Source organism: Hirundo rustica, chromosome W, assembly GCF_015227805.2.
Source record: "Hirundo rustica isolate bHirRus1 chromosome W, bHirRus1.pri.v3, whole genome shotgun sequence".
In the NCBI taxonomy this organism is placed as follows: domain Eukaryota; kingdom Metazoa; phylum Chordata; class Aves; order Passeriformes; family Hirundinidae; genus Hirundo; species Hirundo rustica.
Window position 1 is genome coordinate 580,584 of NC_053487.1, and position 24,189 is coordinate 604,772.

At 36.0% G+C, this 24,189-nt stretch overlaps 1 protein-coding gene across 1 annotated transcript in view; it reads left to right on the forward strand.

Moving 5' to 3' along the window:
* The window catches only part of LOC120764944 (ras GTPase-activating protein 1-like), a 133,283-nt gene that overhangs the window by 55,030 nt on the left and 54,064 nt on the right, over positions 1–24,189 (forward strand). The window contains exons 9-16 of the mRNA XM_040089119.2: positions 5,198–5,276; positions 8,276–8,396; positions 10,122–10,278; positions 12,556–12,643; positions 14,787–14,864; positions 17,372–17,529; positions 17,814–17,890; positions 23,946–24,118. Coding sequence (XP_039945053.1) covers positions 5,198–5,276; positions 8,276–8,396; positions 10,122–10,278; positions 12,556–12,643; positions 14,787–14,864; positions 17,372–17,529; positions 17,814–17,890; positions 23,946–24,118 — 931 coding nt within the window. The remainder of the gene's footprint in view (positions 1–5,197; positions 5,277–8,275; positions 8,397–10,121; positions 10,279–12,555; positions 12,644–14,786; positions 14,865–17,371; positions 17,530–17,813; positions 17,891–23,945; positions 24,119–24,189) is intronic.

The following is a 24,189-nucleotide window of genomic DNA, read 5'->3' on the forward strand; positions in this document are numbered from 1 at the left end:
TAGTTTAAAGCCTCAATCAGTCCTGTGAGTTTATGAACAAGGAAGCGTTTCCCCTATCAGGACAGATGGATCATGTCAGGTCCCAGCATACCTTGTGTCTCAGGCTTTTCATGGTTATAAAAAGCAGAGTTCTGGTAGAGGCACCAGTCCTGGAGCCAGATATTGATGTTCTGAGTTCACCTGTTTCTTCTAAAGCCTCTCCCCCTTACTGGGAAGATTGAGGAAAATGCTACCTGTGCTTGCTTTTGGAGTATAGGCAGAAATGTAGTATTGCTTACACAGGTTGTGGAAATTCCAGTCCCATGTCTGGATATGCAAACTACCTGGGAAGTAAAAATTTGAATGTAAGGTAGCACTTTTTAATGTTTCACTTCTGATTTTAGAAGGTGGAGTAGGATAGGCATACCTATCCTATCACATATCTCATGCCACATTTTCCTCTCATTCTGTTTTCTTTCTGAAATCTCACCTTCCTAAGAGAGTTTTCCAAAAACTTGAAAAATTTAGAAGGGAGGCAGCAGCACAGGGTGGTATATCTGTTGATTCCATGTCAAAGTAGAACATAAATATTGACCCAACAGTTATACATTGAACAAGCTTTCAAATTATCTTTGATTTGAGAGATGAGACAATTTTCAGACTAGATGATGATTGGAGTTGTTGGAAGACTTTTTTATTTTAACTGATAGATTAATCCATGTTTTCATAGGCTGAACAATATGGGCTTAACATGTTAATTATTTTTCCTTGTAATTTAATGACGTAGAGTTCTGTTTTCTGGATTCTTCACTATTTGAAATGTCAATGATTCCAAAATTGGCCAGATAGAAACTTTCTAACACTGTTTTAAGTATTAAAAAGTAGGCATTCTTTATTGCAGCATGCTGATCACTCAGAGGATCCTTCCTCTAATCAAGTGAGCTGAGCGTCGGGTAAACAGAGTTTTTATCATACACACATTACATATTCATTAGCTATCCCCACTTACTTGATGTGTATATGTATTACATATTCATTAGCTATCCCCACTTCCTTGGCTTTATTATACATAGTCACACCCCTTATCAGAAGTCCTTATATGCTTCTTTGGTAGTCTTCAACATTTGGTGTCCTTTTTTAGGTGTCTGTTCCTTGAGCCCTGCTTTTGAGTAAGCCACAATATTGTTGTTTTGCATAACTTCTGCTTTGTCAGCCTTGCAGAGCTGAGCTGGCATCCTGCTTGCATTTTGCATGACTTTTGTTTGCCTAAGTTACATGTTTTATCTATTTCTCCAAGGCTGTTCTGTTCTACTGTCCTTATCAGAGTAAAATGCAGTTCTGTTCTAATGTCCTTATCATCAGCTGTTGGAATAACTCTTAATTCACCCATTAAGTATTAAAAGACTGATACCACTTATTATGATTAGATACTGTCATGGGTTAGTACAGTTTGGTTTTTTAGTTATAGAAAAATGTAAAATAATTCTCCAGGTCAGGACCTGGGAATTGCTGTAGAAGAGACAAGGACCTATCAGAGAGTTAGTTAGAATATTGACATCTATTCTGACCACTGAAATTGTTAGCTGTGACTTTGGGAAGTACCATATAAAACCCCATGAATTTCCTGTAGGTGGGTCCTTTTTCTTCTTCCTTTGGCCAGAGAGGGACAGGTAACATCGAGCTGGGCCTGCTGCTCCCCCCTTTTTTGGGGGGGAGCTGGCCTGAGGCCTGGCCGGATTCCATCGGCTCCCGGGTGAAGCGGGGGGGAAGGAGAGGTTGCAGTTTTGTAACAGCTACTTTCTTCAGACTTCCTGGAGCAGGGAGAGATCTCTGCTAGGCCCTGATAAGAGCTATGGGCACCATTTGGGCCGAAGCCACCCCAATTTACATTGAGGGGTGGCTGAGAAGGCATTTATGATCCTGCCTGGGTTTTTTTGTGATTCTAGACTGCCTGAGTGCTCCAATCTCTAATGTTTCTGCGTGAGTTTTTCCTCCCTCATCAGCTCGGCCTTAAACATCTAACACCACGAGCTACAGAGGAAGAGACAAAGACTCCGAGCAGATTTAACTCTTTCTTAGCAACATGAAGCTTTCAGAGCTTAGCCCTTCTCTGAGAGAGTAAGAAAGGACAGAGTGAACATAAAGACCAACAGCATGAAGTCAGTAACAAGAGTAAAAAGACTATTAAGACAGAAGGTTGAAGAGTTGGTTGTTCTATTCTTATTTAAGCCATAGAAATGAACTCTATATTTAGGTCATTCCTTTAAATCATGGGAAAGATATGCATTTAGGGAAATGATTGTTTTAATTTGTGTGTAGATTTAAGCAAAAGTGTTTGTAATGAACTAAGTAATATCCTATAAGATGCTTAAACAGAGATAAAGATGAGAAGCCCCCTGCGCCAGTGAAGAAGTGAGAAGATATCTCTGTACCTTAAAGTGAGGAATCCTTTGCTTTGGAGTTATTCATCTTTAAAAAGTGACACCCCAGTATGCAAAAGTCTAAGAGCCATGACCCATAAGCAGCTTGGGAAACTGCTCCTGGGAAGGTCACAAAGGCAAGTTTCTCCGGGTGGTTGTTTTTGTCACAGTTTAAAACCCACAAGAGAACTGTTCTAAGTTGTCAGTGGGATCCATGACTCTAAAAGATACTCTTCCCCTAATGAATTGATGAAAGACTATTGTCAGATAGTAAAACTGACTGAAAATTTCAGGTTTTGTCTCTTTATGTTGTTTTGTAAGAAAATGAACAGTTTGTAAGGGGAGGGAAGAGTGTTTTTAAAGTTTCATTCCATTTTAGGTTTTTTTCCATCTTTCTTTTTTCTATTCTTTTAGTGTATGTTAATAAACTATTTGTTAATTTTAAAGTTGAGCCTGCTTTGTTTTTCTCCTAGTCTCTCTCTCACAAAAAGAATAAGTACCAAGACCAAAATTTAGTGAACGTGAAACCACTACAGATACTTTTAAAATTATTCAAGTAGCTAGGATCTGGGCAGCCTAATAAACTATGCTAAACATTTTACAATTACTAATGTAACTGTAGAGTAGTATTGAGACTCATATTTATTTCTCCATATCGAACCAAGCTTAACCGTTCATTTTTTAAAATTCATGCTTCTTTATACCTTCCTTGATGTATTTTGCGTAAGTAGGATTTTGTTGTTGTCAGATGCTGAAAAATTTTATAAATCCTTTTTTTCCTGTCACCTTGATTCTTCTTGTGGTCTGTTCCATCTCATGCTTTGTATTTTATATTAGATAACTTGGATGACTTGCAATTTCATTCTCAAGTGTATTTGATTATATGTAGTATCTTTCTGTTTGTAATGTTTGGTTTGTTCAGTCATTTGGACTGCTTCAGTGGTAAGACAATAGATAATGACCATCTGAGTTGAGTTTGTGTAGAGGAGAAGAGGGCTAAAGAAATTTTATAAAACTGCTTTATTATTGATTGCTCTCGTGTTGGCAGTAGCTGTTCAACATGCAAAATACAGTGAGTGATTCTTTTATGCAGTGTAGTAAAGCTTAAATTTTCATGGTGAAAATGGCATATGCATGTTGCATATCAATAAAAATTTAAATTCAAGCAATTCAAGTTATTACAAACTTGAAAAAATAACTAATCTTCCTGTGAACATTTTTAGCTTAATGCGTATACACTAGTTAATAGATTTAGAAGAATGAAATCGAGGAAAAGCAAATAGATTTCTTTCTATTGTTTTAGTCACATGTATTTTATGATTCTTTTTATGATTCTTTTTATAGTATCCTATATTTTTCCTTTCGATAAAATTTTATATAATTGTAATAGGCCAAAGATCTATTATGTGTGCCTTTTTGATTACATTTGCACACACAGCTAACAGTCTATATGAAATGAGAAAACACATAATGTATGTTTTTGTTCTCTTCTGGATTACCTCTATCTTCAGGTTTATGTTTCGCAGATCAATGTTTCATCTATGTTGATGTTAACTTCTCTTTATTACAATGTAACTTCAATAACTGCAAAAATAAGAGCAATTCAAAGATATGTTGAGTTATAGATTGTATCTGTCACTACTTCTTTCCTGATCCTTCAAAATAGAATTTAAACCTGATTTTGGTAATTAGAATGTAAGCTTACCCATAGAGACATGTTACTGACTGGGTATTTAATTTAACATGATGGTTCAGTGATTTGAAGTACCATCTGCATAATCCATGTTGCAAAACTTTTTTTATTTCCCATTCCTGTCTTCCTAGAAAGAACTTGGTTTCCACAGTTTTAAATATCTTCCATTCCCCTTCCCTAGTTACTCTAAGACTTTGAAAATTATTACCAATAAAATAACAATTTTCAGCCTGGTTGGAGAGCTGAGAAATGCACATTACTTGAATGTGGAAAAGGTAGTGTACTCATTTGGCATTGTGATGGGCTGACTTTGTCTGGTTGCCATGTGCCCACCAAGACCCCTTCTTGCCCCCCCAGCCCCCTCAGTGGGACTGGGAGAAAAACAAGGTGAAAAACTTGTGGGTCAAGAAAAAGGCAGTTTAACAAAGAAAAGTAAAGGCTACACAGGGAAGCAAAAGAAAAACAAGATTATTTTTCTCTTCTTCCCATGAGCAAGTGATGTTCAGAGACTTGCTGAGAAGTAGGGCTTCAGTATGCATAGTGGCTTCTTTGGGAGACAAATGCCTTAATAATGAATGCTCCTCCCCCCTCCTCTTCGCTTTTATTGCTGAGCACATCATACAGTATGGGATATCCCTTTGGTCAGGTTGGGTCAGCTCTCCTGGTTATGTCCCCTCCCAAGCTCTTGCCCACCCCCAGCCTACTGGCTTTTGAGGAACAGGGTTGGAGAGACAGCCTTAATGCTGTGGGAGCACTGCTCAGCAGTAGCCAAAACTGGTTGTTTATCAACACCTTTTTAGCTAAAAATACAGAGCACAGCACTGTGAGGACTGCTGTGGGGAAAGTTAACTCCATCCTGGACATACTCAGTACATGCATTTTCAACAACTGATTGAAAATATTCTGTGAAATTTAGAATAAATAAATACAGTTCTGTGAATTTTCTTGACTTCAATGTATTAGTAGATTGTCATTGCTGCAAATGAGATTATGATGTTTAACACTTGATTTTTATTGTAAATTTGTGAGGAAGTGTGTGATTGCATGTCTCATAGAGAGGAAAAACAAATTAACATTTTAAATATTATTTTTCTTATTTGAACAGTATTGCAGAGATCATTGAACATTATAGAAAAGAACAGATTGTTGAAGGATATTGCCTTAAAGATCCTGTTCCAATGCAGGTAAAACTTCATCTCTAAGCACTTGTTATTGAAGGTATTGACTTAAAACTCAAATATTTATAATATAGGAACTGAATTACTGCAGAGGTATCCATTGTAGTTAAACAGCATCATCTCCTCCTGAATTTTTGTTTTGAGTTTGTGTGTTTTTTTATTTTCATATGCATTTGTTTATCTATTGGCTTGTAGTAAGCAGAAGTTATGATAAGCTTTGTCTGTGCTCTGGAGTGTAAATGCTCCATCTTGTGCCCCTAACTCTGGTCCCTGAACTAGGCTGCTCTCTATTCTTCTGTTTAGTATCTTTCTTCCCTCAGAGAAAATCTATGTAAACAGAAAAGCTTCAGAGATGATCAAGGGGCCGGGATTACAGGGTGTGTTCAAGAACACGGTTGCCCTGTAGCATAAATTCATCCTAAAAGACCACTGATAATAAACTATATAGTCTAGTTTTTCATAAAGTTATAACTAGTTAAAAAGCATATTTTTATCCTTTCTCCCTATCTATTCTTCAACTTTCCTGTTTTGATGGTTAGAAATTTGGTTTTAATTTCTAACCTAAATAGTTACCCCTTTGTTAGATCTACTATATTCATTCAAGGGCATTTCTTGTATTATTCTTTAGTCAGCTCACTAAGATGATGTCCTGGTTTAGGGCAAATCTGCGAGAAAACCTCCAAATACGGCCCCTCTGGGAAGCAAATCCAAACAGCCCCTCCCCCGACCGGTCCAGGAGAAAATCTCCTCAGAGAAAAGTGGAAAAAAATATTTATTTAACAAAGTGCCCACAAGCACAAAAAATGAATAATATGAAACAATAAAACCTCTCACCGCTCTGAAGAGAGATGTCAAATTCAGAAAATCCTTGCTGTGGGTTGTAGCTTGGCTTGTTCAGTCTCTTATCAGTTCCTCCGATGCTGGAAAAATGCCATCCTGGGCCCTGGTGGGCGACAGGTGTGAGCTCCTGGTGCTCTTCTGGGTTTTTCAGTCCAGAGCAGGTTTAAACAGTCCCAAGAAAAAGAAGAAAAAAAAGAAAAAAAACAGTCCAGGGAGCTTCTCTGCCTCAGCTAGCTAAAACTAACTAAAAGCAAAGGAGATCTCTGTCCTGCTGTCTGTCCGTGCTTCAGACGAACACCGTCCAGGAGCGGAATGTGGAATGTGCAGGGGTGAATGCAGTTTCTGCAAACAAACTGCATGCTTCTTTCCCCCCCTTTGTTCTCAGAACCAGTCTTAAAGGTACAGGACATAATATCCAACAGAAACAGAACAGACAACTGGGGATGCAAACATCATAAAGTCACCCTAGGATATGCTCATCGCATACCAAAATCTGGTTTTTGTCTCTTCATAAGATTCTTGTAGTGTCTCTACTACCACCGCTTCCAGTGTGAGTTTGTGTTTCTTGAATGTGATGGACCAGAACAGCTGAGAATACATTGTCATTAGTCATTCCTTTTTTCTGTCTGAGTGTTTACCAGATTGCAGGTTATCTGTGTCATATCCTAGAATGTTATCTGTGTCATTATCATACCCACATTGTATTATATTGTTTACTATTGGTAAGTATCAACAAGAGCAAATTTTATCTTGCATTATTAGACTTATACCTTATTATTCTGTTTGCTTGTTGGGTTTTTTTGGCTGACTGGCTTGTCATCAGTGCTTCCCAGTTTTCTGCTACTATTAACTCATGCTCTTTAATGTGTTTGAGACAAATGTGAGGAAACTTGAATTCAGAGACTGATCCTTGAAAAGCTTCACCCAATAACTTTCCTTGCTCTCCATCATTCTTTTTGGATTATGACGATCATCTTCCTTTTGCCACTTTGTCTATCCAATTATGGTTCCTGTATAAATAACTTTCTCCATGTTGACTAATTTTCCATGTGAGACTGCATCAAATTATTTTAAGATATTTTTGTGACGTTCCTTTGTTAAAAAAAAGATTGGTGGTGTAATTACCACATACTGTCATGCTGTTGGTGAAGAAAAAAAAAAATCAAAAGTCCTGCATGCTGTTGCTTCAATCTAATAGACTTACTGTTTCTAATTTTGAAATTTACTTTAAAACATTTTTCGCTAGATGTGTTGTTTCGTATGTTATTTCTTTCATAGATATGTTATGGAGGTTTTATTGAGGTAGTAAACACTTCGATATTGCTTCTATTGTAATTCCTGTTACTGAAATGTTTTTCATCTTGCATTTGTCATGTTCTTTAAAACCATGATTCTTATGGAATAGAGGCAAGAAAAATAAAGTATTTAGTATGGAGTGAATGCATATCACTTCATCTTGATACTGTTCTCACTGCTTGGTAGTCTTGCTTTTCATGTTTTCTTATGGCTAAAGAACTTTTGCTGATCAGCTGGCTTGGTAAGGTCAAACTTGGCTTGGCTTTTGGCCATTCTAGCTGGGTAACTGCATTTCCAGATCTTCATTTTATATGTGAATTTGTCCTTTTTTGATGTCCTGTTTCTACTTTCTCCTATTGCTTTTTGTTAGAATGATAGTCATTTAGGATATGAGTGCTAATAAGATTAGTGAGGAACTGTGCATTAGCTGTGTGTTAATAATTCAGTTTTTATTGTGATCTATACCATTCTTGTTGGTTCAGAGTTTATCCTTAATTACTCAGTCTCGAAATCTGTGGTAGAAGACAGTTAGAAGCTAAATAATCTTTAAAGATTTGTGTAAATTTTGCATAAATCACTGAAAGCTATTTAGTATTAAAAAACATAAATACAGGTGCTACTTTTTGAAAACTGGTCTGTATTTAAACCTTGTTTTTCTTTTCATATTATAATTGTGGTCTAATCATTCCACAAGAAACAGTTATACTACATTTCTGCCAAATGTATTATATAAAATTATATTGGTTTGTTAAGATACATGAGAGAATAAAGAATTAGTAGCATTCAGTAAAAGTTCGGTTGTAGCTGCATAGTATGCAGTTGTTTCACAGTGATTTCTGAGCGTAAAAAAATGTTTTCTTCCTTACCAGCATCAAGAACAAATGTTTAATGATACAGTCGATGGAAAAGAAATCTACAATACAATCCGTCGCAAAACAAAGGATGCTTTTTATAAAAATATTGTCAAAAAAGGATATCTTCTGAAAAAAAGTGAGTTCTGTTTGATTTTATAAAATGTATTTTTTTCTAAAAAATGCAGATGTGTATGAAAATTTTGTGTAGTAGTGGTACTAGTGGAGGCAAAACTGAAGTGAGCAAAAGGTTGTTTATGAAGGGCTGTGCTGTATCTATGATGATCATGTTGAAAATTAAGGCTAAATGTTTTTCCAAAATGTACTGTGGTTTATTGTATGAATAAGTTCAGGACCTTATCAGTTTTATTCAGTGGACAATAAACAATGAGTGATTTATTTTTGTTTTAGTCAGTGGCTAAATCCACATTTTACTGGTTTTCTTTGTTTAGAAAGACAGGTATCTGCTAGGGAAAGCTGGAGCTCCCCTTGGAATGGAGAATGCAAACCCCCTCCCTCCAAATTATTATAATTTTGCAATTAGGGGTTTTCAGGCAAAGATGGGAATAGGAATAACAGTTCTTTACTAGGAATATAAAAAATAAAAATGTCGTCGTAGAAAAAAAAAACCCACGCAAGCAAACAAACATCCTAGAAACACTGACAGAGTCAGAAATACAACCTGACACCTTGTTGGTCAGGGTGTTAGAAGCAGTCCACATAAAGCCTCATGGAGTAACAGATGTGGTTCTCTTGGAGTAGAGATGATCCTGTAGAAGGGTCCAGTGGTGACGAGATGGGTCCAGTCTTCCTCTGAAATCCAGTGGAAAACAGGCTGCCTTGGTGTTTCTAACTCCCAGTTTTTATCTAGGTAAGAATGGTTAGTTCCTCCCACTGGGTGGAGCATCTCACAATGAGATGATGTAATTGCATCAGTCACATGGTGAGCCTTAATGGCCCATTAACAGAAGATATCCCCCTGGAGGGAAGATGGGTCATGGAAGAGATAAGGAACATTGCTCCACCTGGTTTTAACGGCTGGCTCATTAACAGATGACACCCACCCCCTTCCCCCCCCCCCCCCCCCCCCCCCCCCCCCCGAGTTATGAGGAATGGGTTATATAAGAGATAAAGAAAACATCTCCCCAACTGGTTTCAACAGATGGCAAATAGAATACACATTTTTGGTTAGATATTGCAAACCAAGACACTGGTACACCTAATTTGTCTTCCAACAAACCTCGACATATAAATCTCTGGGTATTAACATTTTTAATGCTTTTTTATTTTTTCTTTTTTTTTTTTAATTTTGAAATGGTCAATTTTTTTATATATGGGTGTTTAGGGTGTGATTCTGATCCAGATTTGCATATACTATATTCCCATTTCTGGTTTTTAGTCATTTTGATTTAAGATATTGTGATGCAATTTGATATGCTGATCAGTTGGTAAGAGTTTAGGAATAATTTTCTCATGTAAAGAGTACTCTGTTTCTTACTTAAAATAGCCATAATAAATTAGATTGCTTACAGCATCATACATTATTTGCAAACTGTATAGATGTACTCTTCTTACTGATATGAACGGAGCTCACACACTTGTTTAATCCTGTTGAGATTAATGAAAATGTTTAGTGAACCATCTAAAATTGTACTCTAATCTGCGACGAGGGTCTAGTTTTAGCTACATGCTGAAAAATTGAGTATGTATACTGATATTATTGCTTAAACATAATTACCTGTACATTGTTCTTCCATGTACATTGTTCTTTTGTTTGTATTTTGACAAAAATCTTAGTGCTCTCTTTTTTCTTCATTTATAGAATTTACATTTTCTTTAAAACAATATTGTACTTTCCTTACAGGTAAAGGAAAGAGATGGAAAAACTTGTACTTTATATTGGAGGGAAATGATGCCCAGCTTATTTATTTTGAAAGTGAAAAACGAGCCACAAAACCCAAAGGATTAATAGACCTCAGTGTTTGTTCGGTCTATGGAGTACACGACAGTTTATTTGGCAGGTAGGGCATTGACTTTTAATTCTTGTACATACAGCAGGACAGCTGACTCCTAGTTTGAGACATATACAAGATACAAACAATTTGTCACTAATGAGCATGTTGGCCTGGCACAATAAACTTGGGTTTTGACACCGGAGCCCTGATTACTGTCCACATGTGGGTTTTTTGTTGGTTAGTTGTTGTTTTGGGTTTGTTTTTTATTTTAGCTTTTGCTGATTGTGAAATGCAGGTATTGTGACTCTTGTTTTATATTGCATTTTATTCCATAGTTGGTGTAGATTGCAAGAGCATATGTAAACAAATTTAACTGATTAATGGAAACTTAAGCCATGGCAACTTGATTGCTAGGAACTGTTCATAAACAGCTTCTAATAAGAAATTTTGGAATTTAAGATTTTCTCACCTAATATGATGTGATAATGATTTGGCCTTTTTCACTGTCATTTTTCAATATTGTGTATGAATTGTTCTAAATGTATTAAAAAGATTGTGAAGCAACTGTATTGTGTTTTAATCCAATTGAACCAAGAATTGATAAGATCAAGAATTTTGTCAGTTCCAAAAGATCTACATTCTTTTGTTGATAGGTATTAGAAAGCTAAATTAGGTAGTAATGTGTCAGTGCTTTTCTGTTTAAGGATCAATAAGAATCAGATTAGACTAACCAATGCTAGAGGAACAAGTTAGTTCATATAAGGAAACATATTAAAAATTATTTTTGCAAGAGAGCATTTTCACAGTTTCATTTACTGTACTAAATATGTCAACTGCAAGTGATTTGATTATTGGCAAAGACATTGAGAATCAAACCACTTCCTGATATCATTGGTAACTAAGATGAAAGAGATCACACTTTTTTTATTGTTAATTATAAAAAAATATGCAATCCTGTGCAATATAGAAGAAAAAGATGCATTTACTCCTGCAAATGTTATTTTTTTGTAACAAATAGAAAAACACATTAAACAGTAGCTCTAGTTATTCCATGCATCTTAATATTTATTAAGAGTATTTGATCAACCTAAAGTCTTTTCACATAGATAATGTGAAGATAGATGATTAAAATTAGTGGCATTTCTTAAGCTGCAAAGATCTGGTGTTCTTGTAGCATCTGATTTTTATACATTTTGCAATCATTTTGAACAATCTGCACAACTATTGCAATGAGGAGCCATAGATATGAGGGTACCAGTTTAAAAAATACTGAAATATTCTTCATTAAAGTTGGCAATTATGCATGAAACTTTGGTGGAGACTGTAAACAAGGAGTGTTTTGGTTAATGGTGACTGTTGAGCAGCTTCTAAGAAATGCTGTACTGTGGGTTAAAATATATTCAGATAATAAGTAACGCTGAAAGTGTGGGTAGAAGGAGATGTATGGTTGCACCTGCTTGGGAAAGCTGTTGATGAAGAACTGTAGTTGAAACAAAATTCCTCTTATTTTTACCAGCTACTTAAAATATCTTTCCCCATTTTCTCAGAAGTAGAGTGAGAGCTGTAGCTTTGCATGTCTTTAACAATAATTTAAGTAGTCCCTGACTCAGCTATTTTTTGCCCCCCTCCTCAATCCTCCTGTGTGCTTGGCCAGAAAATGCCATGCCAGTATTTACCTAAACAATGGGTGGGGAGAAAGGAAGACTGAAATATCATATGCAAATGAAGTAAGAGCCTTCATGTGTTTAGGAGAGCCAAATTACCTTCAAGGTAATGTGGAAGACTCAGTGTACTTGTAGTGTCCAGTGCTTAATGTAACAGTACAAAATATTTTTGATATTTCTTGACAAATTAGTGTACATATATAAAATGGAGAAGATGCTATACTCACATTTAGAGGTTTAAAAATTTCTATGACACATATTTGATCATGATCCAGTACACATTTTATTGGTTGTGAGAGCTGTGGAACACATTCAGATAAAGAATTCCTTGTGTTAATATAGTTTCCTGAACTCATAAAACAACAAATCCATAAGGCATGATTAAGTGCTTGGGATGTAATGCTGAACCTGTGCATCATTTAAAATGTTTGTGGTGAATAGTCTTCATAAAAGACTTGTTAATGCTATCAGATGCATTTTGCCTCAAGTGTCAGTGTGCATATATATTCAATACAAATTGTTCCAAGTTTCTTAAATATTCTGAAACAAAACAGTTGAACTACAGCACAGTTTTCTTGAAATTGCATCATTCATTCCAACCAAAATGCACTTTTGAAGTGTGTAGAGACATTTCTTGTTGGGTTTTTTTTCCGACATTTTTGTTTTGTTTGATTTTAAGGCCAAACTGTTTTCAGATAGTAGTTCAGCACTTCAGTGAAGAGCATTACATCTTTTACTTTGCAGGAGAAACTCAAGAACAAGTGCAGGTGAGAGCTTTTGTTGGTAAATATAATTTTAAAAGCAATTTTTTGTTTTCTAGTGTTTAATGATATTATCCTTCTCTAATAGAAAGCAAGTGTACAATGTATGGTGGCTATGTCTACATCAGCAAATATTACCATGCAATAATAGCAGATCTGTAAGGGATATAGTTGGTTATGATAATCCAGCACCTACATTACCTGTGCTTTAGGGATTGTACTTTGGAGAAGTTCTAGTCTGGTCCCATGGACTGAACTTTCATGAGTTTCCATTAGATATTTCTGGAGAATATATTTTGGGGTAGTTCAGTGCAAAAAAAAAAAAAGTTTGCTTTCCAGCACTCTTCTAACTAATGAACCAGAGCATGGTAAGTGGGAGTTTTGCTTCAAGAGCATATTCCTGATAAGAGATAAAATGCTAATGCAGGTATGCCCACCAATCAAAATCTGTCGAGCCATTTACAGTTATTTGTCCTGTCTTAGGCCCTGATCTTGCACAAAATAAAGGGGGTTTTGTGTTTTACATTGGTATAATTTAGTTATTAGCTCTCTAACAGTTAATGTTTCCTGATTAAGAAATGTAGGAATAGAGTTTAATTCTCTAAAAGTCACTCACTAATAGGAGAGCATATGGAAGATGTGACTATGTTCTTATTCATCAAGTTGTTTTGGTATTCCAGAGCTCTGAAACAGACATTTTGTGTCAGAAGTCAAGCTATGCATTTGATTTTATTTAAGAATATGTAGTAGGCAGAAGATCCTGTCAGGACATGCAGAATATTCTGTCCTGTTTTCTGAACATTTGGTATAATCTGCTTTTGGTTTAGATTTGCTTAACACTTAAGATGTTCACTGCATTTATACAGAATACTGGGATTTCTTTTATAAAATGATTCTGGTTCAGGTAAGTCAGATGTTTTACTGATGCTTGTGTTCTCAGAAGTTACAGCTGTCTGTACTTTGTAACATTTCACAGAAGAATAGTTTTGTTGTCATACTAAGGAAAATTTGATGGTTTTCATATAATGTGGTAAATATCAAAGCAATTGTCCAATGGATTGCATGTTGTCTGAGGTTTGTACAAACCATTAAGTGAATGCAATGTAATGTAGTGTTAGCCTCATATACATGGCATATATTAGCCTCATGACATATCTAGTGTCATTGTGCATACTATGGTACACTGTTCATACTTGCTGCTGTAAACTGTGATGTTTAATGGGATAGATTTTCCTGTTAAAAGGGAGAATAAAGATGACTGTATCTAGGAAATATTTAGATTAATTTGGAGTGTTTAGTAAGTTCTATGGTTCTTTATTTGCTTTTTCTTATTTGAATAAGAAAGCAAGCTAATAAAAATTTGATGCATAGTTGACAGTTCCTCATTTTGTGGAAGGTTTGGAAAGCTTAAATTTCACTCCCAAAGTGGTTTACTTGATAATAGCTGCAGTATTGAATGTACCTGTATTTTAAAAATTTTTAAATTGCACTTTGAGAGTAGCTAGCAGATCTTTGACCTACACCTTTATATGAATGTTAGTCAAAGCCTAAATTTTGTGCTTCATGAGAACTTACAAAATTTGATGGTGTGGGATGTGAAAACATGAGAAAGGAGGCTATAGCATATCTTCCACCTTCCCAAGTATCTACTCTGCTTTATTTGTGACCAGAGAGAATGGGGGTGAAGGTTATACTTTTCAGTGTTTTTCTGTTAATGCTGCTTTGTTTTTTGATTGAAGCACGTAGAGTAAGTACAATTGCATATAAAAATAGAGGAGAGAATGATCAGAACAGTTTGTCTTATCTGTTATCTTCTCAGAAGCAATCAAGTCTTGCTTCATTTTATATACCATTTTTTATTTAATTAAGTATGACTAATCTGGAAAATTGATAACGGTCACACTGTATGTCCATTAGTAATGCCTGATATTTCTAAAAGGAGAAACTCAAATTTTCAAATGTCTTTTTCGATTTAGTGAGAAATATATGAATTTTGCTTTACTATTCAAAGTTTCATACTCGGAGTTGTATACAAGTTGGTTCTTTTTAAGCTAAAGAAACAACTTCATATACTTTTTGATATGTCAGTTCTATTGCAAGAAGCTGTATCTGACTTTTAGCTACACTGTTTTGTGCCTTTATCTTTTAGGACTGGATGAAGGCTCTGCAGATGTTTTGCAGTTTAAGGAAAAACAGTCCAGGGACATCAAATAAACGTCTACGTCAGGTGAAGCTATATAGATATGGAGGCGAGGGGAGAGGGAGGAGACGGGGAGAGGTTGCCTCCTTGTTGCAAAATTATGATATATGTCGGAACTTTCCTTTCAACAATAGTAAATCCTGGATGGGCTTTCTTTTATTTGGAGTTATACAGTACCTTTGTTAAACCAACGGGAATGACTTCCATTCTGTTATGATACCTATATACACAAAGATCAAAATGGTGTTTAGGCAATTGGCAGACGTTTTGCTAGGTATTAATTTCTGATCACATTCAAGTAAAAGTGTCAACAATTCAGCATTTGTATTGTCTTAACTCTTACAGTTCAGATTTGACAGACTTATGTCACATGTAACCAAAATAATAGTATAACTAATATATTCATTTTTCAGTGACAAATACATGCTTAACTGTGATTGTGGTGTATATTCTTTTGGTTTCTTGAGAGTACTGTTGTGGCCAGAATTTCTTTCAGAGGTAGGCAACAGATAATCATAAATGACTATATAAGTGATGATTGAAGAATGACGGGAATCAAGAATCCCTGGTATCTTTGTCATGAATGTTGGAAGTAGCTGTTTTACCAGTCTATAGGAAAAGGAATATGTTTTATGGGTGGGGTTTTTTTAGGAAATGCAGAGTTATTTTGTGGTCAACATTAAAGATGACTGAATACTTCTGAAGAAGTAAACTAAATTAGGTCAATTGATATATGAAGTGGCAGAAGAAATGAGGAGTCAAAAAAGCGAAGCATTCACAGAGTGATCATCTGAAATAATTCCGTACTTGCAAACACAAAGCAAATGTTAGGCTGCATGAAGGAATAGTATAGAAGATACATACTATTTCATATTTATGGTATTCTCATTTAGGATACAGTTAGTTTTCATTATCTTATATCAAATGTATAAAGAAAATGAGAAAACTATAGGCTGGAATGAGTAAAAGAATTTCCAGGTAAATAAGTGTGGGACGTATTGGACTATTTAGAGAGGTGAAAACTATAAAAAGCATGAATGATCAAGGTAGATAAAGTGTATGAGGATCAAAAATCATACTTTCATGACTGCCTTACAGAAGTTATATCAGTTTCAGGGTTTCTCAATCTGTCCTTTGAAAAATCTGGTACTGAATATTTGCATTTAAATGAAATTTTGACCTGATCAGGTGTGATATTTCCTATATTTGACTAAATTGACTTCAGTTGATATCTGTAGATATTTGATTAAGCTATAAATTGCATGCAGTTCAGAAGTTTGTAAAATAGTAGACTGTTTAAAATGTATTTAATGTAAATGAGTTCAGAGTGTTCACTTCTCATTTTTTGGAAATTGAGTTTCCAAGTGCTCTTATTTTGAGAATCTATGGTACAGTCTAATATCTTCCTTATAACAGGGAGAAAACAGTGTAGTGTGATAAACAAAAGAATTTTATGTAATCTACTGCTGAATAGAATAGAATAGAATAGAATAGAATAGAATAGAATAGAATATTTCAGTTGAAAGGGATCTACAGCAATCACCTAGTCCAACACCCTGATCAATTCAGGGCTGATCAAAAGTTAAAGCATAGTATTAAGTAAGGACATCATCCAAGTACCTCTTAAACACTGATGGGTTTGGGACATCAACCACCTCTCTGGGAAAAGCCTGTTCCACTGTTTGACCACACTCTGGGTAAAGAAATGCTTCCTAATGTCAAGTCAGAACCTGCCCTGGTGCAGCTTTGAACCATTCCCACACATCCTGTCAGTGGATACCAGGGACCAGCACCTCCCTCTCCACTTCCCCTCTTCAGGAAGCTGTATATAGAGAACAATGAGGTCACCCCTCAGCCTCCTCTCCTCCAAACTCTACAAACTCAGTGTCCACAGCTGCTCCTCATAGGACATTCATTCCAGCCCTTTCACCAGCTTTGTTGCCCTTCTCTAGACACATTCAAGGACCTTCACATCCTTCTTAAATGGTGGGGCCCAGAACTGCACACACTACTTAAGGTGAGGCCGCTCCAATACTAAATACAGCAGGATAATCATCCCTTTTGGCTGGCTGGTTATGCTATGTTTGATGCACCCCAGGATGTGGTTTGCCCTCTTGGCTGCCAGGGTTCACTGCTGACTCCAACTGAACCTAATCTGTCAGGAAAGCATGAAATGGAGCATTGTGTTTGGATTTGTCCATGGTTCTTACTTAAGATACAAGTCTTTAGCTTCAGCAGAATTTTCCATGTGTAAAAAAGTTAGTAATTGCAAATCTTATAGTGATGGTTTTAAAATAAAAAATGAGGTAAAGCTATGGTGCTGGAGGTTTATTTTCAAGTTGTTGCTCTTACTTTGTCCTTGGTGCCTCTTGAAAGGTTCTTTCATTATTCCTCTTCCTTGCTCTTTCTATTAGGAAATTATATTTTGTATTTAATATTTATTCCTTAACATTAAGCCTCCACATGGGGGGGGAGAAGGGGGAGAATTCTATTCTTTCTTAAATAAATAAATCAACTTTGTGTATTTTCTTTAGGTCAGCAGTCTTATCTTGCATGTAGAAGAAGCTCATACACTCCCAGTAAAACATTTTACGAATCCATATTGTAACATCTACCTGAACAGTGTCCAGGTAGCAAAAACACATATCAGGGAAGGTCAGAACCCTGTATGGTCAGAAGAATTTGTCTTTGAGTAAGTCTTATTCTTATTGAATTACTGAATTTCACTTGAAAGTTGCATTGCATTTAAGATTCTTTGCACTGTACTGTTTTGTATCTGCTTTTTAAAAACACTGTATGCATGGTTATATAGGATCCACAAATGCATGGATAGAATTTTGTGTATGAATCTAAGTATCTTTGTTAATTTGATTGTCTTTGGCTGGTCATGATAACTCAGGATTGAAATAACTTTATAATAAATTTAAATGTTGGCCAAATATAGTATTAATTGGGGCTTTTTGTCTTTTTCCCTAGTGATCTTTCATCTGATATTAATAGATTTGAGATAAGTCTTAGTAACAAAACAAAGAAAAGTAAAGATCCAGATATATGTAAGTATTTTTATGTAAAGGATGATACATACTTTAACAATGGATAGAGTTTCATTGCTCTTGTCAAACATCACAAGAGAATTAAGTATATTCTGTGACTATCATACAGATGTATTGGTATGTTTTAGATGTCTGTTACTGATTTTACATTAATGTTTTTACAGTAAGAACTTGCATGTTTTTAGTAGTAAAATGCACAGTAATCCAATACTATATATCTGATGGCTTTTCTAGCTCTATTCCAGTATACCTATTGTGTTATGCTGTGACCATATTTACCAAAAAAAAAGAGAAGATGTTACCCTGGTTTTTCTGAGTTTTTTATTAGCCTTTTGATTTTCATAAATGGAGTCAGATCTTTTAGTTACTGTAGAATATTAGAGCAGTTCTACCTTTCCCACAGAAGTAATATAAACAAATCCTTTGTTTTTCATTCTTTGTCCTTTGTTTGCATATTTCTAACCTGAAAACAATTGTAACTGACAATTCGTCTGGCCACTGAGGCTGAGGGGTGGAAACCCCAAAAAGCCAATCTTCTGCTAGACCCACAAATGTATAAAAGTAAAAGAATAAACAAAGGGGTGTCTTCTCTCCACCCTTTCAGCTGGAAGCTGGATCAGAAGAACCTCTGCAGAAATCTCTTGTCTTCGTGTAATTTCTTTGTGTTTCACGGTAACAAGAAGATGTCAGAATTAATCTCCTTCATAAAATGTTATGTTTCATTAAGTTAATTTCTTTATTTTTTTTTTTACACTCAACTGTGTGGAGGTACTTTTGTCCTTCTCAGGGTTTTTTGTTGCTTCCAGTGAGAAAGAGGGAGAAACAGTAGTACTTTCCTCACTTGAAAATAAATTTTAAAAACTCCAATTTGACAGTCTGTAGAATGAAATTTGCCTCAGTCATTGTAGCATCTTTTTTTTCCCCCCATTCTATCTCATTTGTGTTCCCAAGATTGTACTTTTCCTCCTGCTATTTACACAGCTTCTTCAGCTGTTTTGTTTCTATTTTTCTATTCCAGAAAACTACTAACAAGACAGTAAGACTTATCAGCTTTCAAAAAACAAAACTAAAAAAAACCCCTCAAACCCAACCCACCAAAATGAACTCTCCCCAAAAAACCCACACTTGAATTCTGAGCCACACAATGTGATTTTTTGGCTTTCAAGGTATTTTGTTTCCCACCGTAATTGTCTTGTAACTTCATCCCTTTGCTTCCTCTCTGTTGCTTGCAGAATAGACACCCTCTCGCCCAACAGTTGTTCCAAGTACTTTTCCGTTGTGTTCAGACCTGTCCCAAAGCCTAGCACAGTACTGATAATCTGTTGCTGTTGGTTTTGATTTGCATGGTATTGTGTTACTGACCTGTTATGTTTGCCTCTGTGTCGATTTATTTTTCTTTTTTCCTCTCAGAGATTTGTAGGGAAATTACTTTGAAGACTGAATGCTCTTGCCAAACCTAATTCAATTTCAAAACTGTTGTCCTTTCCTTTAACTACAAAATTTTCTGCATAGCAGAAGGAAAAAAAGATATATTTCATTTGACAGACAAAAGGACTTTCTGATTGCAGTTGTGACCTTGTTATTGCATGGTTCTATGCATTTGAGCTAGAAAATTCTTTATCTTGACCAAAGCTTTGGTTAGTAAAAGACCCTTTCAAAGGATAATTCATGAATGGGATACTTCAGTAACTTCTTTTAAAGTGTTTTTGTAGTTTCCTTCTCTTTTTCCACATTAAGGAGATTGTGCTACTTTTAGATGTATCCAACTGGTGGAAGGTTATAGATCTTGTTCTTACCTAGGTCAAGAAGATTGGCAATGTTTTGATCATGGTTAGGTAGACTCTTACAGCAAAACCTAACTGTCCTCTCATTTTGGGATAAGAATTAGACCATATCAACTTGAATTAACAAGCATCTCTGCCTACATCCCCATCCCTATTAAATATTTGAAGTATATGGGGAGAAAAACTGGCCTAAAAGAGACCATATCCAACTTGTCTGTGTGCAATATTGCCCAAACCTCCAAAAGCAAGATAAGGGGTTGATTACCTTTCTGAACATTTCTCCTTTGTAGCCGCAGCTTTTAAAAGTGGATTGCTCTGAAGAAGGAGTAATGTGAGGGCTGTATTTTTTCAATATTTGTGGTGAGTTGACCTTGTCTGGCTGCCAGGTGCCCACCAAGCGGCTCTCTCACTCCCCCTCCTCAGGTGGACGGGAGGAGAAAAAATAGGATGAAAAGCTCATGGGTCAAGATAAAGGCAGTTTAACAAAGAAAAGCAAAGGCTGCACATGGAAGCAAAGGAAAAAATTATTCTCTACTTCCCATCAACAAGTGATGTCCAGACACTTGCTGGGATGTAGGGCCTCAGTATGCATAGTGGTTGCTTTGGAAGACAAATGCCTTAATAATGAATGCCCCCCCCCCCTCCTTTTTCTTAGCTTAGTATTCTTAGTATTGCTGAGCACACCACCATGTATTATGGGATATCCCTTTGGTCAGGTTGGGTTGGCTGTTTTGGCTATGTCATAGAATCATAGAATGGCTTGGCTTGGGACTTTAAAGATCATCTCGTTCCAACCTGCTGCCATGGGCAGGGGCACCTTCTGCTAGACCAGCTTGCTCCAAGCCCCACCCAACCTGGCCTTGAACACTTGCAGGGATGGAGCAGCCACAGCTTCTCTGGGCAACCTGTTCCAGTGCCTCACCACCCTCACAGTAAAGAATTTATTCCCAATATCTAATCCAAACCCACTCTCAGTTTAAAGCTAATACCCCTTGTTTTATCACTACAATTCCTGATAAAGTCCCTTCTCATTATTCCTGTAGACTCGCTTAAAGTACTGGAAGGCTGCTATAAGGTCTTTCCACAGCCTTCTCTAGGTTAAGCAACTCCAACTCTCTCAACCTTTCCTCATAGAGGAGCTGCTCCAGCCCCCTGATCATCTTGGTGGCCCTCCTTTGGACTCACTCAAGCAGATTCACTTCCTTCTTATGCTTGGGGCCCCAGAGCTGAACACAGTACTTTGTGTGGAGTCTCATGAGAGCAGAGTGGGAGAATCACCTCCCTTGACCTGCTGCCTACGATACTTTTGGTGCAGCCCAGGATGCAGTTGACTTTCTTGGTTTTGAAGTTATTTGAGAATATGGAGCTAGAGGACAAAAAAAGTCACTGTGATATACATGTATCACTTCTGTGGCACGGGGAAATAAGCCTACTATGGCAGGTTATATACTTGGCTCCTTCCCTCTCATATTCTTCATGAAATACGTGCTAAACATATTCAGTAGTGTATGTAAGCACTCTTACATTTACATGGGTGGACTTTGAACAAGGGGGAGAAACTATGGAGCCTATCAGGTACTTGTTAATGGTAGTAACAGCATATTGTCTACCAACACTAGGTACCAAAAATAAGACGTTGGCAGCCCCTTCTTTGAAGAACTTAGTGTAAGAGGCTCGAGTCCTTAACAGCTCCTCACTGCCTTGTAAATGGATTGTGCTAACATATGAGTAAGCTGTGGGTGAGAAAGCCAGCATTTAATATGTCCTTTATTGAGCAATTTATACTTTGTCAACATTTAGATAAGCTTTTCTTCTGAACCAGTAAGTGGTTTTAGGGGGTTGGTTTGGTTGGTTCTGGTTGGGTTCAACAAAGGCTTCACTGTAAACTTAAGTTCATTTTCATTCTGAAAAAACCCTAAGTTTTAACCACTTTAAGTTTGATTTCCAGATTACAATTATTAATCATCAAAATATAAACTTGTTACTAAATATTAATCCCTAAGTTAAATTTGCAAACAAACCATTAAGAAACCTCAGTTTTACCTTTTATTTTTGCTAATGTTCATCACGTAAAATATTCTTGGTTCACGGTTGTTGTGTATAGTTTTTGACTGTGCTTGTAAAGAATGGATCAACTTTTGGGGTTTTTTTCTGTATATTTGTTATTCTATCTTAATGTGCTAGACTGCAAAATATAAATATCTTTAAATTCTCAACTAATGGCAGTCTCTTATTGAACATAGCCTAATAGTTCAATATACTTTTCTAAGTAGCAGAAAGTGTTCCTTAAAGTTTTTGAATATAAATGATAACAAGTATTCTGCAGTCCATATGTTGATGTTTCTGTTTCAATTTTTAAGATCAAAATAAGATTATAATATTTATATTATCACTAGAGAGTGCTACTGTATAACCATGGGAAAAATTAAATCATCAGTGACAGGAAAATAATCTGCAAACACCGGAGGTTTATGTCCAAAAAGGAGACAAGAGAAGTCCTGTAACTTTATTCAGATAAAGGAAGAGGTCATGGGCATTTCCCATGGGGTCTCTCAAATTTTTACAGGACGCAGCCTCTTTTTTATCCTAATTTCTTGGTCGCATTTCCCTCTCTCTTTCCCCTTTGACTGAGGTACTTGAGAGGTACAGACATCCCAAAACACCTAATACCTAAGACCCCCTTTTAATGTGTACCCCCCTTTTTTTTCTTTTCCTTGTGTCAATCAGTGGAATTCCTATGGAATTTATGGTTCTTCCCATTGTTTCTTTAATCTTTCAGTATCCAGTTTTATTTATCAGCAGACCTACAGTTTGTTTGTAAAGACAAATCTCTCTCATTTAATTTATCAATCAGTGGAATCCTTCCCATTGTTTCTTTTATCTCTCAGTATCTAGTTTTATCTACTATCAGACCCACTGTTTGTTTGTAAAGACAAATCCCTCATTCCTTTCAATCAGGTTATTCTGAATCCTGTATCTCACTGTTCCTGTCAATGAGATACATGCCTTATATGCACAAGCAAAACAAGAAGAAAGCACCTTACTCAGTTGAAGATGTGAGAGCTTTGCTCAGAAGAAATATTTTGGGAAAGTCAATTGATTATCTGGTGTAAAGACAGTCCAGTTCACACTTGTGATAAGCAGAAGATGATGAATTGGTTTATCCACTACCTGACTTAAATGTGTTACCTTATCAATTCATCAACTCCAAAGAATATGAGATATTAGATCTATATTAGAAATATGATGTCATTCTGTTCCATTATCTGATTATGCAAATGCTGACCCAACATACTGCAGAATTGGGGCACTGGAAAGTCTGCTAGAACTGTTCAAAGGTTTTGCAGAAAAGTGAAAAAGAAGCGTGTGATAGTGGTTTTGATTGTTTTGATTTTGGGGGGGATGATTGGGTTTTTTTGGTTTGGGGAGTTGTTTTGTTTAATTGTGAGGGACTTGATTAAAAGTAGATTTCATCAAGAGATGCAGAAAAAGAGTGGTTGCTTAGAAGTTCCAGACTGTTCAGAAGTGCTTGTGCTTAATTTGGAATGGTCAGTGGTCTGACTACTGCAGCTTACTAGTCAGCTGTCAGATCAGACTTTCAATTATGGTTGAATAGGCTGGTGCAGGTCATTACTTAGTAATTTTAAGGTACCAACACCACCAAAAAAAAAAAAAATGAATTAATGTTTTTGTCATATGTGGTTGACTTGTCATTATTTGGGCAGTAACCTGTCTGGGGAAGGACTTTTTATATGTTTTGCATAAAATGTTACATCCTTAATCTTGGGAGTTTCAAAGTATTAAAGAAATACATCCAACAACATTTGAGAAAGATGTAGTAAATCTAAAATTAAATACTAAAAATGGTAAGAAAGAGGTTCAAGAACAGATCTGATAGAGGTATGAGCCCAGGGCTTCAGAAGAGGACAGTGAATTCTAATAATTTTACCTGTTTTAATTTTCTGATTGCTGCCTAGGTTTGATAGGTAGCTGAGGGAGCAGAGGGGCTTTTTCCCCTGTTTGGGCACTAGAAAGAAAACTTTTTAAATGTCTCTGGGAATACATTATTTACAGCATGCTTTATATTTCAACTTCGGTTTCCAGGAGTCTGTTAAATCATTTAAAGATAATCTGTCCATATACTTGATGACAAATTTTGATCATTTTTATTAATACTCTTTTGCTGAAGCAAGGTGATGTGCTAAAAAAAAATCTTTTTTTATTCAGTGCTAGTGGAGATAACTTATTTAACAATGCTTTTTTTCTTAAAGTGTTTATGCGTTGCCAATTAAGCCGATTACAGAAAGGACATGCAACAGACGAGTGGTTTCAACTCAGTTCCCATATACCACTGAAAGGTATTGAGCCAGGATCTTTGCGTGTTCGAGCACGATATTCTATGGAGAAGATCATGCCAGAAGAGGAGTACAGTGAGTTTAAAGAGGTATTAAGTTTGTTTCCTCATTTTTTCTGTCAAAATTCACTTTATCTGTTGTTTGAGAGAAATTTCAGTAA